At 43.7% G+C, this 25,565-nt stretch overlaps 1 protein-coding gene across 2 annotated transcripts in view; it reads right to left on the bottom strand.

The window, feature by feature from the left end:
* Window positions 1–25,565, bottom strand: part of ARID3B (AT-rich interaction domain 3B) — a 42,692-nt gene that overhangs the window by 12,493 nt on the left and 4,634 nt on the right. For both annotated transcript variants that reach the window (XM_068991409.1, XM_068991410.1), the window contains exons 2-3: window positions 5,641–5,712; window positions 5,353–5,425 (exon numbers count right to left, since the gene is read on the bottom strand). In XM_068991409.1, coding sequence (XP_068847510.1) covers window positions 5,353–5,425; window positions 5,641–5,712 — 145 coding nt within the window. The remainder of the gene's footprint in view (window positions 1–5,352; window positions 5,426–5,640; window positions 5,713–25,565) is intronic.

Consider the following 25,565-nt stretch of genomic DNA (forward strand, 5'->3'; position numbering starts at 1 on the left):
GAAAAAGATCTGGCCTGAAGCAAAGGATTGATCCTGAGACAAAGATTTGTATTTTGGACTTTCATTTGGGGATAAAGTTGGAAAATGAAGCCCCAGAGCATATTTTATCTGACAAAGACAAACATATTTTAGTCTATCAGGAAGAGTGTCCATGGCACAGACCATTTAATGCAAGGTACAAAGAATATATGAGGAACTCCCTCCACCAAGAGGCAAAGCAATATATGTCACGAACATTTCCTTGCCTGAGATGGATAGATAAGCACACAACAGAAGGAAAAACACTCAAATTGCACTTTGAGGCAGACCAAGCCCCTTTCCCACAGTAAATTCTTTGTATATACACATCAAAAACAGATCCAACAGTCCATTTGGGAAAACCAAGGTCAGGGTGCAGCCTTGAACAGAACTGGTGGGGGAGGGAGGGCCATTCTCCAGTGCAGTCCTAACACAACTTGTCTTCCATGCGACCAAGCAGGCCCTCCGTCGGGTGTGCCAAGCTGGCACAGGGGCTGGAGGAGAGATCCTCGCTTGCGGGCACTTGGTTAGGGGGTCCTTGATGCTGTTAGGGCTTTTCCCGTGCCCCTCTAATCCTGCCTTGACAGACGGCAGCCTCTGTGCCACCGTGACCCGTCACATCTGCCCTTCCCTGAGAGACAGGCTGTCTCACCCTGAGATGAACACTCTTCTTGCATGAAGACCTGTGCCCCATGTTTATCAGCTGGATGCTGTCAGACCCTCCTGGGCCCTGAGCTGTGGAGGTGGGCCACAGTCCCTGTGGGGCTTAGAAGGCTGAAGGAGAGCGGAGGCTTGTCCACTGCCCCAGTGGGAAGTTATGGAGCTGCTGGTGCTAGGGGGCAGTGCGGGTGAGACAAAGAATCCTGGCCTGGGGATGAGGAAACGTGCTAAAGCGGCTTTGTGGCCTCAGGGGAGTCATTTAACCTGGGGGCTGGTTCTTCATGGCTACTCTGATAACCTTTGCTCTCTCTATCCTACAGAGGTGGAGCTATGGGGAACAGTATATCAGATAACGGGTTGAAAGGGTTCTGTAAAGTACATAGGGTAACAATAATAAAATTAACAGCAAAATCATTTTCCTCCTCTTTGATGAAATCATACTTCAGCTTCACTGCCTGGGGAACAAGAGAACAAGCTCTTCTCCCTCAGTGACGAGGGAAGAATGTTCATAAGCCTTTGCTTATGAGACTTTCAAATCAACACCTGCCCCCCTTGCCCATAGTACCCCCTGGAAAATCTACCAGGGAATAAATAACACCTCAGAAATCACCCACAGTGAGTTAAATTAGTCAAAGAATTTTGTTTACAAATATTTGACTATTCAAAAGAAGGTGATTGTATGTCTTACACACACACACACACACACACACACACACACACACACACACCCAGCATGTACACATGGCAAAAGGTGAGGAAAAGGGGGCATCAGAGTTCTGAAATCTAACCCATCTTTCTACAGAAACGTCTGTGTGGGAAGCACAAGCAAAAGAAACTTGTTTAGTTCAGTCTGGCTTCACTCAGCAAAAGAATAAACACATGATTCTGCAAGGAGGGGACTGAAGCATTTGGTTCGGCGGCGGGGTGGGGTTCCCTGGTGTAGTTTTTACACAACTATTTTAATAGAAAACTGCTCAAGGGGCTTTTCTTCTATTTTGGTTATGAAGGGTGGCTCATTGTTTGCTTACAGCTCAACAGACACAACCACGGACACATAATACAGAACAGAGAACTCAGAAGAAACTTCCAGATTGACTCTAACTGAAGCCTTCTCTTTTTAGAGATAAGGAAACTGTGGCCCCTGGAAGAAGAAGGGTTTGCTCAGGATGGATGCTGGCCCCAGCTTCACCTGCCTCAGTCCACAGGCCTTCCACAGGTTGCAGCAGCCGTTCTGAGGCAGGCAGGACAGGCGCCCGACTGGGCACTGCCTTGGCCTCTTCTCAAGTGCCTTTTGGGGCAGGTTTCTCTGCTGGGGGTGGGGGAAGGGGTCACGAGGGTACAAGTCACCCAGTCTGGGCTAGAAACCAAGGTACCTTGAGCTGAAAGGCCCATCTGCTGCAGTCAATTCACCCAAACATGTTAACAAGCCGGAGAGACCCAGCACAAAGCAGCAGTTATGGCCAGGCCCCTCTCCCACTGCACAGCCATTTCATCACCTGCAGCTCCAGTCATTCGGGGCTACGGGCTGGTTGCCACCTCCCCTGGAGCCCGGTGCACTTCCTCTGTGGTATAGCTTCTGTGTCAAAGCTGCCCAGCCCACTCACGGCCCAGGTGGGCATCACTGGGCCTTTCAGCTTATGGCTGCTTTCCGGGGCTCCTCTGAAATCAACTGCTTATCCTTCATCTTAGCTCTGGAGGATGAGCTGCTGACCCACTGCCAAGGTCTATGAGGCTCTTCCTTGCACCCAGCCAGCTAACACAAGTGGGCTCCTGAGTGCCCCAGACTCCAATGTAGGAATGACAAATAAATCACAAATGTCTAGGGGCCCTTGGTCTCACCATTCTGCAAAGAGGAAAGACAGCAAGCTTCATATGGTTAGAAGCACAAACTGCTCCCAGTCCCCTTGAACCACTCATTCTAAATTTAGGCCATCAGACATGAGTCTTCCAGGGAGGAGATCACTGTGATTCTAAAGAGAACAACCTAACCTCCACAGTCTCCTTGCCTCAGTCTTCCCTCTTCAGCCCAACTACACACTGCTTGCCACAGCGAGCTTCCTGAAAGCACAGCTCTGGCGACACTCCCCGGGTGTTCCCTTCAATAACTCGGCTAGGTCACAGACTGGGAGTGCTACCTTCTTGGCCAAACACAGCTCTTCACAATCTGATGCCACCTGATTCATCTAGGCCAGACGAGGGTTCTTCCAGCCCTGTCTGGACCACATATACACCACTGCATTTCTGCCTCTACTCTTGCCATGCTGGAGCTACAGCAACTCTCGGGTCCCTGCACTGCAGCCTTGGATGGGGACCAGCACCCACTCCGCTGGCCCTCAGCTACAGGCGGGAAGTTCCTCCCATTGCCAGACACAGGCCCTGCCACCCTCAGGAACTGCTCTCTGAGTGGAGCTAGGATGATTTCCCTGAAGAGTTTCTCTGCAGAGGAAATTTCTGAACTTCAACTTCTTTCCTACCCTTCTATGGCAGTGGTTCTAAACAGGGGGACACTTTTGTCCCTCCAGGGACATTTATAATATCTGCAGACATTTTTGGTTATCAAGACTGGGGAGGAGCCCCACCACAAAGGACTATCCAGTCCCCAAAATCAATATGCTGAGGCTGAGAAACCTTATACTAGAGTAATTAACAAGTACCAAAACTGACTCGACTGTTTCCCTTCTATTGTTGACACTAGCAAATAGTGAAATACCGAACGTAAGTGCTGAAGAAAGAAAAAAGATTTACTCAGGGCCTGAATAACCGTACATAGACAGGATCACAGAGAGTCACTTCTGCTTTGGGTTCACTCTGGAATAGACTAGACGCAGTCTGGCAGCCCCAGTGCTGTGCAATAGCAGGACACTCAGCATACATCCCTCTGTACTGCTGACCTCCAATCACAGGCAGCTAATTGGGGGTGGGGTGGGGGAGGGGAGGCTCCCCACCACCACCGGGGCAGCTGAGTTAGGAAAACCAACAGGACTGTTCCGACAGGAAATGTGTCCTGAGCAGGGCTCCTCCCAGTCGCTGCCCCCAGGTCTGGCCCTGTGCTGGCACTGGGGACACGGAGAAATGACAAAGCAGCCGCCCTCAAGGAGAGCCTCGCCTAGTGGGGACCCAGAGCAGTAAACACACAATTATGGATCTTCACTCTTGGCTAGGCTGCTATAACTTCCATTTTCCTTTAAAAATCCTTCTGGGAAGGGAGAAAAACAATAAAGCAGAATCTAAAGCAGTGGAGCCACACTGCTGATTAAAATCTATATTGCTATAGCAGCCCTTCTGAGACGAGATCGGCTCCTGGGTTTGCACCAGCTGGGCTTGTGGAGCTTGTAAATAATTAAAAGGTAATTGGAAGGGGAGACCAAAGTATTAAGTGGATTTCTCTCTCTCAGGGCAACCAGGGAGTTTCATTGCTGCCAGTCACATTATCTTTCGGGATTATATTCTTGTTTTTTACTGACACATGCAGCTCCAGATAACAGTTGGAGGAGTAAACTAATTAGAGCTGCTTAGACTGCTTTGATAGGGTTGGAGATGAGGGGAAACCGAGACTCAAAACTTTCGATTGCCTTTGCAAGCAAACCAGTGGTAATAGGCACACTACTAAGAAGGCAATGAGGCTTTGGAAGGAGGGGGACAGAAAGAGGGATGAGGTTGGTGGGGAAAGGGAGAGAGGGAAGAAGAGGAGTTAACTCAGAATCTTTCATTGCTGGAGGCTGTCATTACAGCCCCACCTACAATAAAGAGGAGGACTTCATTCCCAGGTCTCAATAAAGGAGCTGACACAGAAACCAAGGGCTACACAATCAGGCAGGGTCCCCGGGAACATGCGGGCAGGAGCAGCTCGCCTAAAGCTTTGTCCTCAGGATGAAGAAGATGTCGCCACCCAGGTTGCCGAGAACTATCTCCTAGAGAGGCTGGGGTTCTGACCATGCTTCCTGAGGGCTGCCAGCTGGTGAGCCCGTTGCTGTGACAGAATACAAAGCCAGGAAGTTGAGTCACTGTGGGCTTAAGACTGAGACATGCCATGGTCCCAAGTGGAGATGGCTGGGGGTGGGTGGGTGCAGGAGAATGAGAAGGAGACAAAGACCAGAAGCAGGAAGGCGCGATGTCTATGTGCCCTACACTTAAACTGCAGGAGCACCCCAACCAAGCCAGTGGATGCAAAAGTCAAACAGCCAATGGCTAAGGGGAAAAAAAGTTAGCTTTTCCTTCCTGTGGATCATTTCAGAATCCTCCCAACACAACCTGGAGGGCCTCCATTTTTTCATTGGCCATTCTAAGTCTGTATTAAGCCAGATGCACCAGCAGGAAGCCCCATATACGAGTTTTAAGTGATATCCAGGACTACTTACTATAAGGCTAAGAAAAAAAGTGTATTTGAATTTGAAATGACTCCAGAGACCAGTTAATCAGAAGAGTGACAAGAATAAAGCAGGACCAAATTTGGATGATCATTCCATTCATTTTCTACCCAGGCCCTCTCTGCCCTCTTCAACCTGACTGTCAATTATTCAGCTAAGTATGGGACCAACTGGCAATAAATGGCTCTTGTCCTCCTGGGCTAAGATGCTGGCACTCCACAGGGAGGATGGCTAAGAGTGACCTGCACACAGTGGGCACTCAATAAATGTTCAGTGAACTGAAATGATGAGTAGGGTGCACACTCACCCCTCTTCTGCATAAAGACGAAAAGGTCATCCAGGAACTCTTTCCTCTCCGGGTCACTGTCCAGTTCATACAGCTGCGATTCCGAACCCACCAGAGAAAAGAAAAAAACACACCACAGTGAAAATAAATTCCATCTTATGTAGGAAGTCTTACAACAGCGATACACAACCATCTGAATGACCACAGATGTGACTCACAGGCCACTTCTATCCTCATTCCTTGGGGAGCAGATACAATAACCCACTGCAGCACAGCCCCTTCTGTTATCACGAAGGAAACATCACAGACCTTGGCAAAATCACGAGAGATCTCTCTTCCCCGGCCTCCATCTGCATCGTCACTCCAGGCCAAACCACCATTCTAAAGGGGAACGAAGCAAGAGGTCAGAAGGCAGGGTCAGTAGGCAGGGAGTGAGGGGGCAAGGCAGTCTTTTAGGGCACAGAGGGGGACCCTGAGCAACTGTGCTCTCCTGGCTCCCACTGAAAGACCGACCGCTTGAGTAACTGCCTCTGCCCCCCTAAAAGGGACATCTTGGTTTTGTGCTTTCAATTATGGTTCCAATACCAGAGGGAGTCAGGTAGAAGAATCGTCTTCATTTGCTGGAGGGGAGTAGGTGCCACTTATACTTGATAACCCTGGAAGAGGGGACACAAAGGCCTAGCTTTGAGAACTGGCTCATCCCTAGTTGATGTTCCGGAAGCCATCATTCTGAGGTGAACCATTTTTCTGCAGGTCCAGTGTGGCATACGTTTGTATGTTTTATGGTGTGCCTGCAAATTATACGGTATGTTGTGAAGATACCTAGCCTGGCCTCGTGCACAACACTTCAGTGGAAGATAAAGGGTCAAAGGCAGCAAGATGAAGATCTCGAAGATCTTGTGGTCTCTCAGCCAAGCCTCACCACCAGAAGCCCTAACTCTAGTCATTAGAACTGCCTAGTGATATGAGGGCCCCCGGGGCCTGAGATTACGCCCAAGATATAGAAGAGACTGCTCCATTAGCGTGAAGTTCATTTTCATTAGAGAAGTAATGAAAACCTAATCCTAATTTAATTGATTAGGTCAAACCAACACCATTCAACTGATTGGGAGGAAATGGCAAATACGCTTTTGTTTATGTTCTTAAAATCTGCTTCCTGCTTTTATTCAGTTGAGTAACTCTTCTTTCTCAAATCAGGCATCATCTTCTACCTAGAGCTTTCCCTTCACAGCCGGATGCACAGGTTCTCTGGAAGCACTCTCTGTTCATCTTGAGCTTAGAATATGACATATTATTTTGGAATTATTTGTCATCCCCACATACTGTAAGCTCCTTGAAAGCAAAGTGTCTTCATCTTTGTACCTGTAGCACACAACACACTGCCTGACAATTTTAAGGCTCCAGTGAATATCTGATCAACTATAATCATTGTTAAAAGGCATTAACTTATTATTTGAACCAATTAAGCACCTCTTCAAAAAAATATACAGACACGTATATCACACAGGAGAGTCTGAAAGGCCCTCTGCTAGTGGAGAGGAAGAAATGTCAGAGCAGAAGTCACCTGTTCACCTCATCCCACCTGTCAGTGAAGGACCCAGGGATGGCACTGGACACACTGAGACCATCACTCTCTCTTCTCTCCCTCAGGGCCAAAAGTGCCCACATGCACAAGCACACGTGTGCCAGCCAGCTGGCTGGGGTGTGTAAGTGGCTGGGGAAGGACGTCTCGGGCTGGGGAGTGGGCTGAGCTTTGTGAGAGCAGCAATTCACCATACACCAGGTTAAGGATAACCAAGAAGTGACACCCTGTCAGTTGACATGAAACAGGCTCCATCAAATTGTTTCCCTGCTTATCTACTGAAAGACATGTGTAAGGAAGTGCTCAGGAAATGCTATCTGGCTGTGCTCACATCATCTCCCCAGGCAGAGGCTGTAGAAACGTTCCTACAGCACCTTCAGCTCAGGGAGGCCAACAACCAAGTGGAACACTGTTTCAAAAAAAAAAAAAGCTAAAACCCACGCTGTAATTACAGTCAACAGAAACCTGGTGTCATCTGGTGGCAACTAGCACAATGAATAATCAAGATGAATTATGCCTGTCAGGTCAGCAAAACCAGACAGAGTTACGGTCTCCTTTCAAAGGCTGCAGCAGGTCGCCCTAATGCCTAGTGATTTCGTTTGAGCCAGTAATTCCTGCTGGAAAGTCAATTATCCCGGGAGCCCCCATCAGCTGAAAGACATTTAATGGGGGATCATTGCTGCTTCTGTTATGTCAGCTGTTTACCGTGGCAGCTCAATTCCCAACTCTCTAGCTAGAGATCTGAAGCTGATTCTGTTCACAGGAGGATTCTTTCTCTATCAGTCACCAAGAGAGAGGGAAAAACAGTTTCTTTTTTTGCTAATCACAGTAACCTCAAGGCGCTCTGAATGCTCACTCAGAAGCTATTTAACAACTCAGCTGGGTAGGGAGGAAGGAATCCACAGCCTAGAATCTCAGACAGGGCTTTCCGCAGCAGGAAGGGAGTGTACAAACAAGCATGCCAGTGCCAGTGCTACCAGTGGTGTGACTATGTGTGAAAATAAACACCCGAGTGCAAGGGTTCGGCTCTGGGAACAGAGGAGAAGGCCTTGAGGATGGAGATGTCGTGACTGGTTTTCACCAGCTCTGCCTGAGTCACAGGACAGTCCAAGCACTGGGACGGTCAGATTGTGGACTAGTCGTGGCCCACCGAGAACCACTCAGGTTCAAAATCTGCCTTGAGCTGTGATTTTACCCTGAAATGCACTAGGATGGTGACCAGGGAGGACAAGAATGCTTGTCAGAACCGGATGGAAACAGGATACTACATTCCTATGAGCAATCCCCGTTTGACCCATTCCTCAGATAGGAATGTCCATTTAGTGTTTAAAGGAAACACAGGGAAAGAGCTGCCTGGGACTGGAGGCATTTTCTTTTGTCCAGGCAAAACTGGACCATTTTATAATTGAAAATATTCAGTTGGGGCTGACGGGGACATGTCCACTCTCTCTGCATTGCTCTGTCTTGAGACAGTTAAAGTTCCACCTTGATTCACAGGATTTTCTGGCTGAGGTGAGGGTACTTCCTAAACCCTGCCTGCCCTTCACAGTCCGGCTGATTCCTCTGGGAAGCCTCTGCCCACAGTGGCGTTCTCCTCTGGGCGGTGTGGCCTCGTGTTCTATTGTGCCCCTGCCTGTGCCCAGTTTGTAAGCATCCTGTCAGGGTATCCCTGGCCCCCAGCACGTGAAAAGCCCCGACTCATCTGCTGAGAGACAGGGAGGGGCTCCTCCATGGAACTTCCAACCCCACAGCTCCTGTCTTCCCCTCTTCCTTTCATTAGCAGGATTACAGGCTTCAGAAGTTATTTTCTTGGTTCTTAACTCTGCTCAATGGCTGCAAAACACAGCTCGCTTGCGCACTTCAAGTTTATGTACAGGAGGTTTCTACCTATCAACAGGGTGTGGGTGTGGCTGCTGGGAAGTTTTCAGCTCGGAAGTGACTGAATTCTTGAATGTAGAGTGTGGCTGACAGCAGCTGGTGGAGGAGGAACACACGGAATGGCAGAAGCGAACGTGGAGAAAATATACCCCCGAAGAGTCAGCTCAATAAAGATCAAGAGAGGCCCCCACGTAAACCATTTCAGCTGAAGCAGCCGGGGAAGAGGCTTTGTTCCCTGTGGGCAGCAGGCAGCCAGGATTCAACAGCCCAGAGACGTGCGGAAGCAACAGTAGCCAGAGTGGCCGCTTGCTGCCATTTACGACCTTCTCAGCCTCCCTTACTTGAGGGCTCACTTTACCAGCTTTGATCTCACCAGGAGCTCACAGGAAACTGACAGTTTGTTCCCAAATACCCACCTAAGGCTAGCTTTCCCTACCATACCCACATTCAGCTCATTTCCCCCAGGGAGGCCACAGAGTGTTTTGCCTATAAGTCTCTCAAAATTGGTTGTGAAAGAAAGCTGGAGAAAGAAGAAAGCAGAGCAGGAAGCTAGCGTCCACACATCTTCAGTGTAACCAGGGCCGGACCCGGAGCTAGCCAAGCAATTTCTCCCTTAATTCCACAATGGAGAGGGTGTTATTTGGAAATGGGAAAACAATGGCTCGCAGAGCAAGTTAGTCACCTTGCCCGCATTCTCAGAGCTTCTCAGTGGTAGCATCAGCATTGAAGCCCAGGTCTGCCTGTCTCTGTGGTACACCACCACACTGCCTCGTGGGTGCAAAGAACAGTCGAAAGTGTTCTGGGTGGGACCTCAGGGAGGGATGGAGGGAGGAAATGAAGAACAATGCTCTACATGCAGAATGCCTACAAATGCCTGGTCTTGCTTGGCCTTGGGCGGCTCTATCAATGGGAGATTCTTTTACTCCTTGATTCTTCTCATTGGTTTCATCTGGCAGGTGCAGCCAAACAGAAACCCAGCCCTCACACAGCACTTGCCCAAGGGACTTATCTGGGACTACTGAAGGTACCAGAATAAGAACAGCTCACCTTTTACCACTACCTTCCAAACAGAACCTCCTGGCTAAGAGGAGCTGCCCACCTTCCTTGCAGGAGAGCGAGAAGGGGAGACTCTCCTTTCTTTCTGATTGCTCTGAGGGGACTGAAAGAATGTGGCATCTAGCACTCCCAGCCTGCTCATAAAAGGCCTTGAAAAGAATGACCAATCAGAGTCTGATCTAACTGCCACTCAAAACTTAAATACTGCCTCCTCAACACCTCAGCCCTGGAAGGGGAAATGTATTCATCATCCTTGAAAATCGAAAAGGCTGCCTTGTGGAAGAAGAAGAGGGCTTGTCTTTTTTCCCCTTTTCCCTCTAAAGCCCCAGAGGGCAGAATGAGAGTCACTAAGCAGAAGTTAACCGAGAGAAGATTTCAGGTTGATTACAAGAAAGACTTTTCCAACAGTCAGAACAGCCCAGTAATGGAGTGGGCCTTCTCAGGAGGTGGGCTGCTTCCTGTCCCCAGAGGACTGTCTGTCTGGTATGTCATGGTGTGGAATCCAACGCGAGACGGGGCCCCTAGGAGAAGCAAACAGCCTACGACATTCACTCAGCACTGCTTTCCTGAGCACCTGCCCCACTTGAGAGAGCTGTGCAGGCTGCTGAGGAGAATCACCACTCCCCCCCCAAGTGGTTCCCACACCGGAGTTCTCCCACAAACACAGGCTGAACACACACAGCATTTAATAGACAGAGCAAGCCAAAGTACCAAAACACGAAGTGCCAGGGAGCTGGAAGAAAGGAGGTGGCTCAGAGGTGGAGACGAAGCTGGCCTGGAAGAAAGGGCTGAGAGGTTTACAGGCTCAATGAGCATGCAGTGGGGGATAAACAGGCATGTTTTGGCAGAGAGGATGCAAGTCTGAATAGTTAAGGTGGAAAGAGGCTGTGAGATGCCTTGAATACCAGGAGGAAATTTAAGCTCTGAAATGTGAAGAGCGGGGAGGCTGTGGATGTTTTCTGAACAGAAAACAGATGATTAAATCAGTGCTTTAGCTGATTTTAATCACTCATTTTTGTTGGAAAATGCATGATATACACATACAAATGTCTGTAGCCACCTAATTGGACTGGACTTATGGGAGATTTTCACTTTTTTCCAATTTCTGCATTATATTCATTCACATACAAACATTGGATCACCAGGATATACGAGATACTGTGAAAGGTTCTAAGGGGAAGAGAACAAGATAGATAAGAACCTCTGACTTCTTGGATGTTAGAATCTAATGGGGAGAGAGAGAGAGATGATTTTAAAAACTGTTTATTTCCTCTAGATTAACAGCTGAATCATCATCTGTCATGACCCAACACTTGCTTCTCCTCCCCACCCATCCCCGCAACAAAGAAAATTCAGACTGCATTAAAATTATAGAATAATGAACTAATATAATCACAATATTTAGTGTTTCAGGTAAGACAGCAATATGACTCTTCACTTAATAAAATGTGTTTTTAATGTTTCTCGGTAATGATTCACAAGGTCAATACATCACTTTTGTAAACAGCAGTGAAGATTTGAGAGGAAAAGCCAGCACTGGGGCTGGCCACACTGAGAGTCTGGGTTGGGGGTGGGGAGAGCAGTAGAACCGGGAGAAACGACTGTTCTAGACCAGCCAAGTCAGAGAATCAGCTAGATCTGGACGGAGGGGATGGAGCAGGACAAGAAGGATGAATCTGAATCTTAATGTGAGAAAAGTCAGTTCCAATGAAAATGGAGAGACGCTGGGCAGGGGACCGAGCAGGACGCCTTGGAGCACTAATGAAAGCAGTCCACCGTCTCTGGGGGTGTGCTACAGGTGACAAGAACAATCCAACAGCCCTGGAGGAAGCCAGGCTATAGCACTTGGCAGCAGCAGGAGCCAAAGGCTTATTGCCAAACTTCCAGTGAGAAGAGACATTTAACCAGCGTCTCCTGACCCAAGAAAGATACCTTGGGCTTTTTCACTGGGGATTTGGAAGAAGAAAAAAAAAAAAAGCCCAACCAGACCACGCCTCTAAGACCTTAGGAGCCAGCACTGCATTCCTTAGAGCTGTGCCTCCCCAGAGACAGGAGCGCCTGACTTTAAAAGCAATTAAGTATCTAGGCTATTTTAGGATTACTCCTTGACCACCTGGAATATCTTATTAAAGCACAGCTCAGATGTCCAAAGCAATTTTAGTCCCCATTCCTCACTCTTCCCCAAGGCAAGAGTTAACCCTTTCCTTCAGGTTTAAAACACAGAGGCTAAGTTACCAGCTCTTCACTTGAGTTCCCCATATTCTGAAACCTCTACGAAGCTGTCCGGTCCTTAGAACACCATCACACACACTACAGCTTTACAGAGATTCTTGGGTGTTTTCTGAAAGCAACACAACAGTAACATGTTTCCTTTCTGTCTACTCTATAATCTAATAGATTCTGAATCACACCCGCCGTTCACATCTGGGCAAATTCCTGGGACTTGAACCTCATAGTCAGCTCCATGGGTAGACTTCAAAGGGCTGATCCCAAGCTCAAGGATATCAGTTAGTAATTTTGAAATATAAAGTGTAACAAAAGTATTCCAGCTGAATACTGCTGTTGTTAGTACTGTTCTTTTTTAAAAATAAGCAACACATGAACTACCTTCTCTTTGCTCTGCCTGTGTCTCTGTAGGTATTACCCCTAACACTTGTGACTATCTGCTACTGGACAAGTGGATAATGTTGTGATGTTAAATGTCCAATTCCCAGATCTCAAGAAGAAAAGAAAAAGCACCTCTGCTCTCCCACCAGTTTTAACTGATCCCAAGAGGTAATGAGACAGGCACAAAGGGGTAATGGGCAGGATTATAGGAGAATCCTGAAAGGAGAGGGGAGCCCCAGGAAGTAAAACAGATACTGTTAGAAGCAACACTGTTGGACTACAAAACCCTACTGATAAGATCAGGATTACTGCTCTTAGCTCAATGGCTCAGGCCTTGGAAGCACTAGAGTTATAATTATCAGATGCACACCTTCCGCTGTCAGGTAACTTTAGCAGGAACCAGAAAGTGCTTCCCCACGTTCTTACTCGCAACAAAGGTCAATTCAAACTCGGTGGCTTGGAAAAAGAGCCAAGGGACCCTTTTCTGATTAAGCAGCAGAAAGGGGGAAGGGAGGAGCAAGGGAGAGAGGGTGGCAGTCCTGCCTTTCCATCTAGGCATACAATCACACTTTCATGCCATAATCAAGAAGACTGCCCAGAAATGGGGTGTTCCTACAGAAAGGAGGAAGAAAAACTCCAATGCACTGTTGGGGATGAGGACACCTCTATGCTGAAGAGTGAAGTGGCCCAGACAAGGCAAAGTCTGAGCGCCCCACAGGAAAGTTCCAGCTCCTTTTCTCTGCAGTATTTGAGTCGGCAGCACAGCTTATTCAACCTGTTAGCTACCAACCACCTGACCGTCCATAACGGTTGCTGACATTCCTTCACGCAGCAGAGCTCAGGAAGACAGAGCGGGAGGGCCGAGCGGGAGAACACCTCCCCTGAGACCTGAAGAGGTCAAGAAACCTGCCTGAAGTCCGTGCTTCAGAAATTGCTCTCACAATTTTTTTTTCAAACTACATATTTTAAATGTATAGAAAGAACAAATTTTTTAAAAAATGCTATGATGAATTACTTCATAAGGTAAAAAAAATAAAAACAAAAACTTTCCCTTCAAGTTTGGGACTCTACAGAGCAAGTTTCCTCAGGCAGAATAGTTGTGTTACGTTTACAAATCAACCCCATTGACAATCTGAGAGCTTCTCCTAGGGCTCTGCCCACCCCACTCCCACCCCCGCTCCACAGGCGGATGGCACTGTGGTGCACACATTGCAACTCCGATGCCAGCTGCCCCTGCGCTGCCTGCCACCTCTCCCAGGCTGAGTCTCTCTCATACGGAGATGGTAACTTACTCCTCTGAGGCACCTGTGCCCCTGGCACAGGGCCTGGCAGACAGAAGGGGCTCAAATGGACGTCAGTACCTGAAAAAGAAGCCAAGGGAACGTCATTTGGAGAGTCGCTTCGGGCCAAGCGACGAATTTGGTTGGGGGTGGACTGGGGGAATCATGCTGAAAAGCAGGTGAACTTCCAGTTTTAAAGGACGACTCCATAAAAGGGAACTAAAAGGCAATATAAGCCATTTCTGAGAGAAAACAATTTAAAGTTCAGGAAGATAACGGAAGAGACTGTAGTTCGCCCCCCATCCCGGGCCAGCAAAAAAGAAGTTCGTTCATACATTCAATTAGAAAAGCTTTAAACAATGATAACATTCAGTGATAAGAAGGGACTGGGGCAATGGGATCTCCTAGATTCCCATAGGAAAATATGAAAACACCAGCACCTTTTCTGAAAGTCACTTGCCTTAAAATACCTATGTCAATAAAAACAACAGCAGCAATAACAACTAATAATAACTGCTAACCCAGGCCCTAGTCCAGTATTTTATGTGCATTAAACATTTAAACCTCAGCACAATGCTCTGAGGTAGGTAGTATTACTACCCTTATTTTTCACATGAGAAAACCAAGGCACAAGGAAGACCCGAGGAAATGACTTGAAGAAGGCTGCCAAGTGATCCAAGAGTGTGGGGTCGAGAAGCTAATGTAGGCCGTGCACCTGCAAGCGCCTGGAGACTGCCTTGCCTTCTTAGTCTCCTCCTGACTGTGCAGTTCTATGAATCCACCTGAAAGCAGCAACTAGAAACACACTACATCCTTATTTATAATAAGAAAAAATCACAGAAGCCTAACAGTGTGACAGTAAGGGAACAGGGAACCTGCGAAAATTCTCTCCGTGTGACAGAACATTGTGTAGCCATTTAACACAGCTTCTTAAAAGAGTTCAATCCCTACTTCACATCCTTCCCACTAATTCTAGATGGAGTTAAGATACACATATAAAAATACAACCATAAAATAACAACATATATATATATATATTTTATAATCTTGGGAGATGGGAGGGCCTTTTTAAGTATAACAGAAATCATAAAGGGAAAAGTCAACTAGGTTTAGCAACATCAAAAATTTAAACTACTAGGCGAAAGAACTATAATTAAGCTGAAAAGGCAACAACTGAGAAAAACACTTGAAACACAAAGACAAGGATCTATATGCAAAAGAGCTACTACAGATCAGTAAGAAAAGATAACAGAACAGAAAAAAACAAGTAAAGGCCACAGAATACAGCATACCACAACTCATGGAATGCAGCAAAAGCAGTACTCAGAAGTTTATAGTTGTAACAAACATCTACATTAAAAAGTAAGAAAGATGTCAAATAAACAACCTAACTATACTTCAAGGAGCCAGAAAAGGAAGAACAGACTAAGCCCAAAGTTAGCAGAAGGAAGGAAATAATAAAGATTAGGGCAGAAATAAACAAAACAGAGAACCGAAAAACATCAATGAAACTAACAGGTTTTTTTTAAGATAAACAAAATTGACAAAGCTTTTCAGTTAAATTAAGAAAAAAAGAGAAGACATATTCAGAAATGAAACAGCAGACATCACGACAATGCCACAGAAATAAAGGGTTGTAAGAGCCTGTCGTGAATGATTATATGCAAGCAAGCTGGATAACCTACAAGAAAGGGATACCTTCCCAGAAACTTACAACCTACCAAGACTGAATCATGAAGAAACAGAAAACCTGAAGAGACCTACAATTAGTAAGGAGACTGCATCGTAATCAAAAACTCACAACAAAGAAAAGCCCTGGAAGGGACAGCCTCACAAGTAAATTCTACCAAACATTTAGAGAATTAAAACATCAATCCTTCCCAAACTCTTCCCAAAAATTGAAGAGGAGGGAATACTTCTAAACTCATTTTATGAGGCCAGTACTACCCTGATACCAAAGCCGGAAAAAGCCACTACAAGAAAACTATCTGACGAATATAGATGTAAAATCCTTAATAAACTACTAGCAAACCACATTTGAGAGCACATTAAAAGGATCATACAGCATGACCAAGTAGGATTGATCCCTGGAATGCAAGGATGATTCAACATTCAAAAATCAATCAATGTGCCACACCACATTAACTGAACAAAGGATAAAAATCACAAGATTATCTCAAGAGATGCAGAAAAAGAAACTGACAAAATTTAACACCATTCCATGATAAAAATACTCAACAAACTAGGAAAAGAATGAATGGTTTCAACATTTTAAAGGCCATATATGAAGAGTCTCTAGCTAACATCCTACTCAATGATGAAAAACTAAAAGCTCTTCCTCTAAGATCAGGAACAAGGCAATGATGCATACTCTTACCACTTCTATTCAACATAGTACTGGAAGCCCTAACTAGAACAATTAGGCAAGAAAAAGAAGTAAACAGGCATCCAAACTGGAAAGGAAAAAAATAACATTACCTCTGCTGGCCGATGACACGCACTTACATGAATCAATAGAAACCTTTAAACATTCCACACATACAACACACTCACAAACTGTTAGATCTAATAAATGAATTCTACAGGATACCCAATCAACATACAAAAATCAGTTTTGTTTCTGTAAATTAACAACAACCTGAAAAAGAAATTAAGAAAAGCAATCTCATTTACTTTGCAAATGATCAAACAGAACAAAATACCTAAAATGAATCTTACTAAAGAGATTAAAGATTTGTACACTGAAAACTACAAAACATTACTGAATGAAAACAAAGGAGATACAGATAAATGGAAATACATCCTGTGTTCATGAATTGGAAGAACTTAACATTGTAGAATGTCCATGCTATCCAAAAGTGATCTACAGATTTAATGCAACCCTGACCAAAATCCCAAGGGCATATATTAACAGAAAAAGAAAAAACAATTCTAAAATTCTTTGGGACCACAAAGGACCACAATAGCTAAAACAATCCCGAGAAAGACGAACAAAGCTGAGGCCGCAGACATCCTGATTACACAACATATTACAAAGCTACAATAATAAAATAGTATGGTACCAGCATAAAGACAGACATACAGACCAAAAGAACAGAATATAGAGCCCAGAAATAAACCCATGCACAACGATCAACTGATTTTTGACAGGATGCCAAGAATACACAATGGAGAAAGGACAGTCCCTTCAACAAATGTTGTTGGGAAAACTGGATATCCACATTCAAGAAATGGATTCTTATTTTATATCATGCACAAAAAAAATCATTTCAACCAAAATGTAAATAAGCATAAATAAAGTGAAATAAACCACTCTGAGAAGGACAAATACTGTGTGATTCCATTTGTATGAAGTATCTAAAGTAAACTCAGTGAAGAAGAAAGTAGAATGGTGGGGACTTCCTTGGTGGTCCACCAGTTAAGACTCTGGGCTCCCAATGCAGGGAGCCCAGCTTTGATTCCGGGTCAGGAAACTACATACCACAACTAAAAGTTCACATGCCGCAACTGAAGATCCCTCAGGCTGCAACTATAACGTGGTGCAGCCAAATAAATAAGTAAATTTCAAGAAAAGAAAGGAAAAAGTAGAATGGTGGTTACCAGGGCCTGGGGCGGGGGTGGGAGGTTAAGAAATGGGAAGCTTAATGGGTATAACTTTGTCAAGCAAAAGAGAAAAGTTCTAAAGATCTGCTGTACAACACTGTGCTTAGAGCTAATAATAATAACTATATACTTAAAAATGTGTTAGAGTAAATCCTGTGTTTTTCAGTTTTAAAAAAAAAGAAAAATGAGCAAAGGCAGGGTAAGTCACAGAACAAATACAAAAGGCAAATAAACATATGAAAAGACAGTCATATACATATACCTGCAGAGTGAGCAGATTCTAACTTCTAGAATATTTAATCCAGCCTACCACAGCAATACAGACAGAAGGGCAAAGGGTCAAACAGCATCTACAAACACAGTCTGCATTTATACCTAACACATATACTCACACATTCTGTGGTCACACACTAAATAGGTAAATACACAGAAACAGTCACAGAGGCTGATTCATTCCTAACTGCGGCCTCCCTTGGGATGGGAGGATCGGCTGGGAGAGAGCAAAGGAGGCAACCAGACACTATATTTTTAAAAACTATACATGTTTACTCCGCATTTTTACTGTATTTTTCCATATTGTTTCAATTTTTCATGAGCATCTATTCAACATTACTTCAATAATTCTGATATGATATAAAAACACTAATAAATAGATCTTTATAAACGTGTGAAAAGATAGTCATAATACTGAGTAAAAAACTAAGTTGTAAAACTTCTATATCTATTAAAAACAAGTAAAGGTTATTTGTGAAGAGAAAATACTCTGCAAAGGTATAGACCAAACAATGACCTGTGGAAGGTTAGGCTGACTTTTGCTTTATGTGTTTCTGTATCTTAAAAATTGAGTCAATATAACTTGTGATATCTTTTATAAAAATAAAACTATTTTAAAACAACACTTCAGAATAAATTTTAATTATAAAAATTGCTCATGGGCTATTAGGTAATAAAAGCTGAACACAAAAATAAAACAACAACAACAAAGTGCCTATAATAGGCATTTTTTAAAAAGCACACAATACAAAAAAAGTTAACATTTATACTGAAGTTATGTGGTTGACTATATTTTCTTCTTTACAAATTTTTAAAAATTTACTTATTTCATTGGAGGATTAATTACTCTACAATATTGTGATGGCCTCTGCCATACAAATTTTTTAAAAAATATTTATTTATTCGGCTGTGCTGGGTCTTAGCTGCGGCATGTGGGATCTAGTTTCCCAATCTGGGATTGAACCAGAACTCCCTGCATTGGGAGTGTGGAGTCTTAGCCACTGGACTACCAGGGAAGTCCCTTCCTTACAAATTTTCATATTTTCTAAAATGTGTCTGAATTACTTGGAAAATCAGAAAAAATAGTTACTTTTAGCTAATGAAACAACTGAGAAAAGATTATGTTTGCCCTGCTCTCTCTGGAATATTAAGAGAAGAGGCATGGAGGCAGAAGCTGGACCACCTGTGCTCACAGCCCAGCCTCCCAACTCTGAGACCACAAGTAGCCCATTTCACCCTTCTTTCCTCACCTGTAAAATAAAACAAACATGTAAAGGGGGGCGACGATCAGGGCCTACTTCACACAACTCACTGCAATAAGGCAGACACCCAGCACAGGAGAGGTAGAAATGCTGAAGCGATTAAAAACCAACGAAAAACCGAAGTAGCAAGCAAAATCTTGAGCGAGAATAATCTGATGTAGAGCAACTCTACCTCCTTCTTGTCTCCAAAGAAAACCCCACTAGAAATGTTTGATAAAATTTAACACTCCACACCCCTTACACATGCAGCTAAGCTTGAAACCAAGAAGGAAAGCGGAGTCTACTGTGTCATAAACAACAAGGGAGGAATCAGAGAAACCAGTGAGCAGGCGCCAAAGCTGAAGGACTCAAGGGAGAAGGCACCCAGATATAGTTCTTAAAAGCAGAGGGCTGAGGACTGGGGATTTAATCACCCCTAAGGAAGAAGAGTCCAGGCTACAGGCCCCCTGCATGCCAAAAACCAGAGCTGAGATAAATTCCTGAAGCTAGAGGCCAGGAAGGACTGTATTTCCACACCACTGCCCCACCCACGTCATGAACTGGAGCCTAAAAAACTGCTCACCAACCTGGAGAAGCAGCAAGGAACCTTGCCATCTGCGAGGGGCCTCACGGAAAAAGAGGGTTCATAAGAAAATGGAAATTCGGGCTCTCGCCAGGTACAGAGGGAGTGTAAGTCGCTCAGTCGTGTCTGACTCTTTGTGACCCCACAGACTATACAGATGCGGAGGCACAGATGAAGACTCCAAATACACACACCTCAAACCAATGGCAACCAGCTAAATATGTAGGGCCCCAGCAGAGGAGAAAACAAAACTCCCCTTCAGAATGCTTCCATAATCCAAAACACATGGGAATCCCACGGAAACTAATCCCAACTCAAAACAGGCTTACGTTGAAAAACAAAAACAAACCGCTGCAAGAGGAAATAAACCATCAGGGGGGAGAGTGACATGACATAAGGAGAACTTGCACTCCGAAAAGTAGAGATAATAATCTAAAAGCATCTTTAAAACAAGCATGCTGAAAGAGTGACAGAATGCTGGTAACTGCTGAAAGCTGGGCAAAGGACACAGGTGGTTCATTACCATTTCCTTCTTTTGTATATATGAAATTCTCATAATAAAAAGTTTTTAACAAGCCCATCATAAAAAGTTTTTTAAAAGTTAAAGAAGTTCAAAGAGCTAAAGGAAGAAATTGAAACCATATGGTAAGAAGAGGCTGTTTTTTTAAACCAAAAAAGAGAATAGAAATTAAAACACAATATTAAGATAACTGCTTTTTTGGTTAAGCAGTATAGACAGAGCTGAAGAGAGAATCAGACACTGGAAAACAGAATGTGAAAATATTCCAGAATGCAGGAGAAAGACATAAAGAGATTAGGTTATACAAGAAAAGCTACTAGGAAGGCTAAAGAGAAGGTTCAAATACTTCTCATAGAATAGTGGTCAAGGAAAAATAGGAGCCCAGGTGGGAAGGAAACATCAAGTTGAAGGAGCAGATTAAGGCCCAGGTGGGGTAAATAAAAATATGTTCAAACCCAGAACACCAGTATAATACAAGGGCAACAGCAGAGTCAGAAAAAAATTTAAAGCTAAAAAAGAGGGAAAAAAGATTCACAAAGGTGACAAACTGACAATAGACTTCTCAATAGCAAAAATAGTTATTAGGAGATAAATGGGACCATATCCTCAAAGTGTTAAGGCAAATAACGGTCACTCTAGAATCTAAAGCTATGAACAATGGTACAAGAATAGAGGCAAGATAAAGGAAGATATATATCTAAAAGAAATTTTTTCAGTACCAAGACTGAGTTTACTGTATGTAGTTACTAAACACGGAAAGGACGAACGTGAAAGTCGCTCAGTCGTTTCCGACTCTTTGCCACCCCATGGACTATACAGCCCATGGAATTCTCCAGGACGGAACACTGGAGTGGGTAGCCTTTCCCTTCTCCAGGGGATCTTCTCAATCCAGGGATCGAACCCATGTCTCCTGCATTGCAGGCGGATTCTTTACCAGCTGAGCCATAAGGAAAGAAGACAGCCAAAGGGGAAGAATGTCATGCAAGAAGTAATGGTGAGGTTAAAAGAAAAAATGCGTAATTTCTAAGCCAGTAAAAGAGAAAAAGGTTGATTAAAGAAAATCCAATCAATCAAACGAACAAAAGACAGAAGAGGAAAAAACAAGAAGCAAAGTAAAAACATAGTTAAACTGGAAATTCAAAGTTAGAAGGCAGAAATCAGTAAACAGGCATCACCAGTCCTAATAACTAACTACATGGCTTCCCTGAGAGCTCAGGTGGTAAAGAATCCGCCCGCAATGCAGGAGGACTGGGTTTGATCCCTGGCTTGGGAAGATCCCCTAGAGAAGGGAAAGGCGACCCACGCCAGGATTCTGGCCTGGGTCGCAAAACGTGGGACATAAGCAACTTTCACTTTCACTAACTACATGGATTAAATTAACCTAATAAAAAAGACAGAGATTTTTAAGTTTTTCACATATGGTCTCAAGATACTAACCAAAAGAAAGCCAGTCTCATACTGGATTATTTTAATTCACCTCTTTCTGAAAGTGGTCACACAAACACAACTTAGTAAAGATAAGAAAGACATGAATAACACAATTAAAGATAAGACATGAATAACACAATTAAAAAGCTTGATCCAACAGATATACAACCCCATGTCTATCAAATAGACAGCATACATTCTTTCCAAGCACACATGAATAATTTATAAAAACTGATCATATATAAGGTCAACACAAAGGACATCATAATGAATTCCAGAAAATTGACACTACACCAGTTCTCTAACACCAATGGTTAGAGCTTAATTATAAGTTATAAAATTATATTTTTGAAAAGATAAAACTCACATATTCATAAACTAAAAAATACTTCTGAAAAACCCCACAGGTTAAAGAAGCAATCACAACCAAGATTTTGTACTAACCAATGGAAGCACATCCAAACTGGTGGGATATAGCAAAAGCGCAACCTTGAGAGAAAGCAGCAGCTTCAAATGCATTTTTTTTAAGTAACAAGAATTTCAGAAGATTTGTCAAACACATAATGAAATAGGGTTAAAAAGCAGGACAGACACACAGAATACAAGTAAAATTTAGGAAATCTAAATAAGATCAGTGGATCCCATCAATGTCAAGATTCAGGTTGTCATCATATATTACAGTTTTATGAAATGTTACCATTGGGGAAACTGGACAAAGTGTATAGGATCTCTCGTAATTATTTCCTAGAACTGCATGTGGATATACAATCATCTCAATGAAAACGTCAATTAAAAAAAATCCCCAACACTGATACTAACACATGCTGATAAGGATGTGAAGCAACAGGAATTCATTCACTACTGGTAGGAATGCAAAAGGGTACAGCCACTCTTGGAAGACAGTTTGGCAGTTTCTTACAAAATTAAACACGTTCTTTTAACACAATCCAACAACCGTGCTCCTTGTTGTTCAAAACTTCTATCTACCAAAAACCTATACACAGATGTTTATGGTAGTTTTATTCATACATGACAAAACTTAGAAGCAACCAAGATGTCCTTCAGTAGATGAATGGATCAACTGTGGCCATCCAGAAAATGGAATATTACTTGTGCTAAAAAGAAAGGTGCTATCAAGCCATGAAAAGACATGGAGGAAACTTAAATGCATACTATTAATACTAAGTGAAAGAAGTCAATCTGAAAAGGCTGGTATGAATGGGTGGAGCAGAGGATTTGGGGGGCAGCAAAACTAGTCTGTATGTTGCTATAATGGTGGGTTCATGTCACATGTTTGTCAAAACCCACAGAATGTGTAACAAGAGTGAACCCTAGTGTAAAACGATGGCCTCTGGGTGATAATGATGTGTCACTGTTGGTTCATCAACTGTAACAAATGCAGCACTCTGGTGCACGCTAGGCATGTGTGGGGGCAGGGAGTGTATGAAAAAAATCACTGTACTTTCTGCTCAATTTTTGCTGTGAGCCTAAAACTGCTCTAAAAAATAGTATTTTTTTTTTTAAAGAAATGAAACGGTACTATTCACATAAAAAAATAAAACAGAGCAAATTAAAAGAAAGTAGAAGAAACAAATATTTATGCAGGGCATAATAATAGCTCCTATTATTCTGCCGGTGCTGGGACACAAGACATAAGCAGAACACATCCCCATCCTCTTGGCGCTCACCACTAAGTACAGGAATCAGCTATCAAACAAATAAACCACACAAATATAAAAGCACAATGTTCAGTTACAGCCAATACAGGCAAACCTCATTTTACTGTGCTCTGCTTTACTGTGCTTTGCTGATACTGCATTTTTTTTTTTAACAAATTGAAGGTCTGTGACAACCCCGCATTGAACACATCTATCGGTGCCATTTCCCAACAGCCTTTGCTCACTTCACGTCTTCTGGGTCACATTTTGGTAGTTCTCAAAATATTAAAAATTTTTTCATCACTGTTATATTTGTTATGGTGATCTATGATCAGTGATCTTTGACATTACTATTGCAAAAAAGGTTACAGTTTGCTGAAGGCTCAGATTATGGCATTTTTTTAATAAAGCATTTTAAAATTAAGGTATGTACACTGTTTCTTCTAGACATAATGCTACCGCACACTTAGCCGACTACAGTAAAATGTAAACACAACTTTTACAGGCACCGGGAAACCAAAACATTCATGTGACTTTATTGCATAGTGATATTCACAACCAAATCTGCCATATCTCCAAGGTAGAACATGACCCACACTAATAGTGCCTCTGAGAAAGTGATGTTTAAGGTGAAAACAGAAGGCTGGGGAGGAGTATTTTAGGCAGAAAAACCAGCATATGCAAAGGCCAGGGTGGCTGGAGTACAGTGATAGGTCAGGATATTGGCAAAAATAAGGCTGGAGAGGCAGGCAGGATCAGATTATGCAGGTTCTGGCTTTTACAATTACACCAACTGCCAAAAAACTTGAAGGGTATTAAAGGAGTGACATAATCTGATTTGGTTTTTAGATCACTCTAGCTGCTGTGTGGAGAATTAGACTGGGGGAGGAAGACACAGAAACTTGTTGATAGCTACAGCAGTAAATCGCTGGGATTAAGCAGGTGATGGTGGAGGAAAGAAGTGGCAGGATTCTAGATATTTAGATGAGAGAATTCACAAGACCTGGTGATGGACATCACCAGATGGAGTGACAGAGTAGGAGGTATACAAAGACAGTCAGCGTTTCTGAATGACCAAGTGGGTAGAAATGCCCTTTACCGTGAAGCAAAATAAAGGAGGAAATAATCGTGGGGGAGTAGGTTAGAAAGTAAGAGTTATATACATTAAACTTGAGGTGCTGGGAAAACATCTAATAAAACACCCACTGAACTCAGAATGGAAACATGGGCTCAAACAATATACATTGGAATCAATGGCGGGTAGTATTTAAAGTCATGAAAGTGAAAGAAATTGCCCAGGGGAAGCATAAAGAGAGGAGGGTTTAAAACTAAGCCGTGAGGAACTTGGAGTTCTAGAGGTTTAGACAGAAGAGAAAGAGATCACAGAAAATAAACCAACGGATGGGGCTACAGAAAGCAAAAAAGAAAATGTTTCAAGGAGAGGAGCCCACTGAACTCTCCTGAATACTGCAGAGAAATCACAGGAGGTGAGGGCAGGCAGGGCTTAGTAACATGGTGATCCATGGGAGGCCTTACCCAGAGGAGCTTCAGGGATATATACACAAGAGACACAGTCCAGACGGAAGTGTGTTGAGGAGTGAGCAGAAGGTGACAAACAAGGTGAGGCGTGCAAGCCATTCCTCTGGAAGCTTCGTTATGGCAAGTGGGAGGACAGTCTGGACTACACAACGCGCTGGAAGGAGATGTGCAATCAAGAGAAAGCTTTTAAAAAGTGACTTCTCTGGAATTCCCTGGCAGGCCGGTGGTCAGGATTCTGTGCTTTTGCTCCTGAGGCCTGTGTGTGATCCCCGGTTGGGGAACTAAGATTCTACAAGCCACCCCGCGCAGCCAGAAGATAAGTAAACAAAAATTAAAAAAATAAACACTGACTCCTCGTTCCCTGGTAGCAACTGAATTGGGCAGATTTACTGATTAAAGGAGACTTAAAGAGTCAGGGAAATGGGCTCACTGATGGAACAAGTCCTGAAAATTAGGAAGGGATGGGAGTAGAGAGACATGAAGGGATGAGTCATTAAGTCCCTAACCAAGTATTTCTAAGAATTCAACATAAAGCTTACTTCTACCTAAAGGAGAAATATCCCTATTCTAACATGGAAAGAAGCAGCTTCAAAAATGCAATGGCTTTAGCTCACATAATCCTGAAATGCTTCAGAGAACCCCAGAATACTAGAGTTTGGTCACAGTTTTAGAGCACTAAGGTTTATGCAACATCGTACTTCTAAAGGTAGTAAAAACTGAAAAGTTACAGCTTCAAAAAGCATTTAGGCGCTAGTGACAATTCAACCTAACCTTTGCATCATGGCATACATTTTAGGAAGATTTTTCACACTCATATTCTCTTCCTCCACCTTTGTAATATCTTTAAAATTGTTCCCCGGGGATAGCAAGAGAGGAGTATCATCCTCTGGGAAAGATGGAAGCATGGGTTCAGAATGGTAGGAGAGGACATCCATCTCAAGCGCTATAGCAAACAGCGGAGACAGGATCTAAACCCACATCTTTAG

Source organism: Capricornis sumatraensis, chromosome 19, assembly GCF_032405125.1.
Source record: "Capricornis sumatraensis isolate serow.1 chromosome 19, serow.2, whole genome shotgun sequence".
Taxonomy (NCBI): domain Eukaryota; kingdom Metazoa; phylum Chordata; class Mammalia; order Artiodactyla; family Bovidae; genus Capricornis; species Capricornis sumatraensis.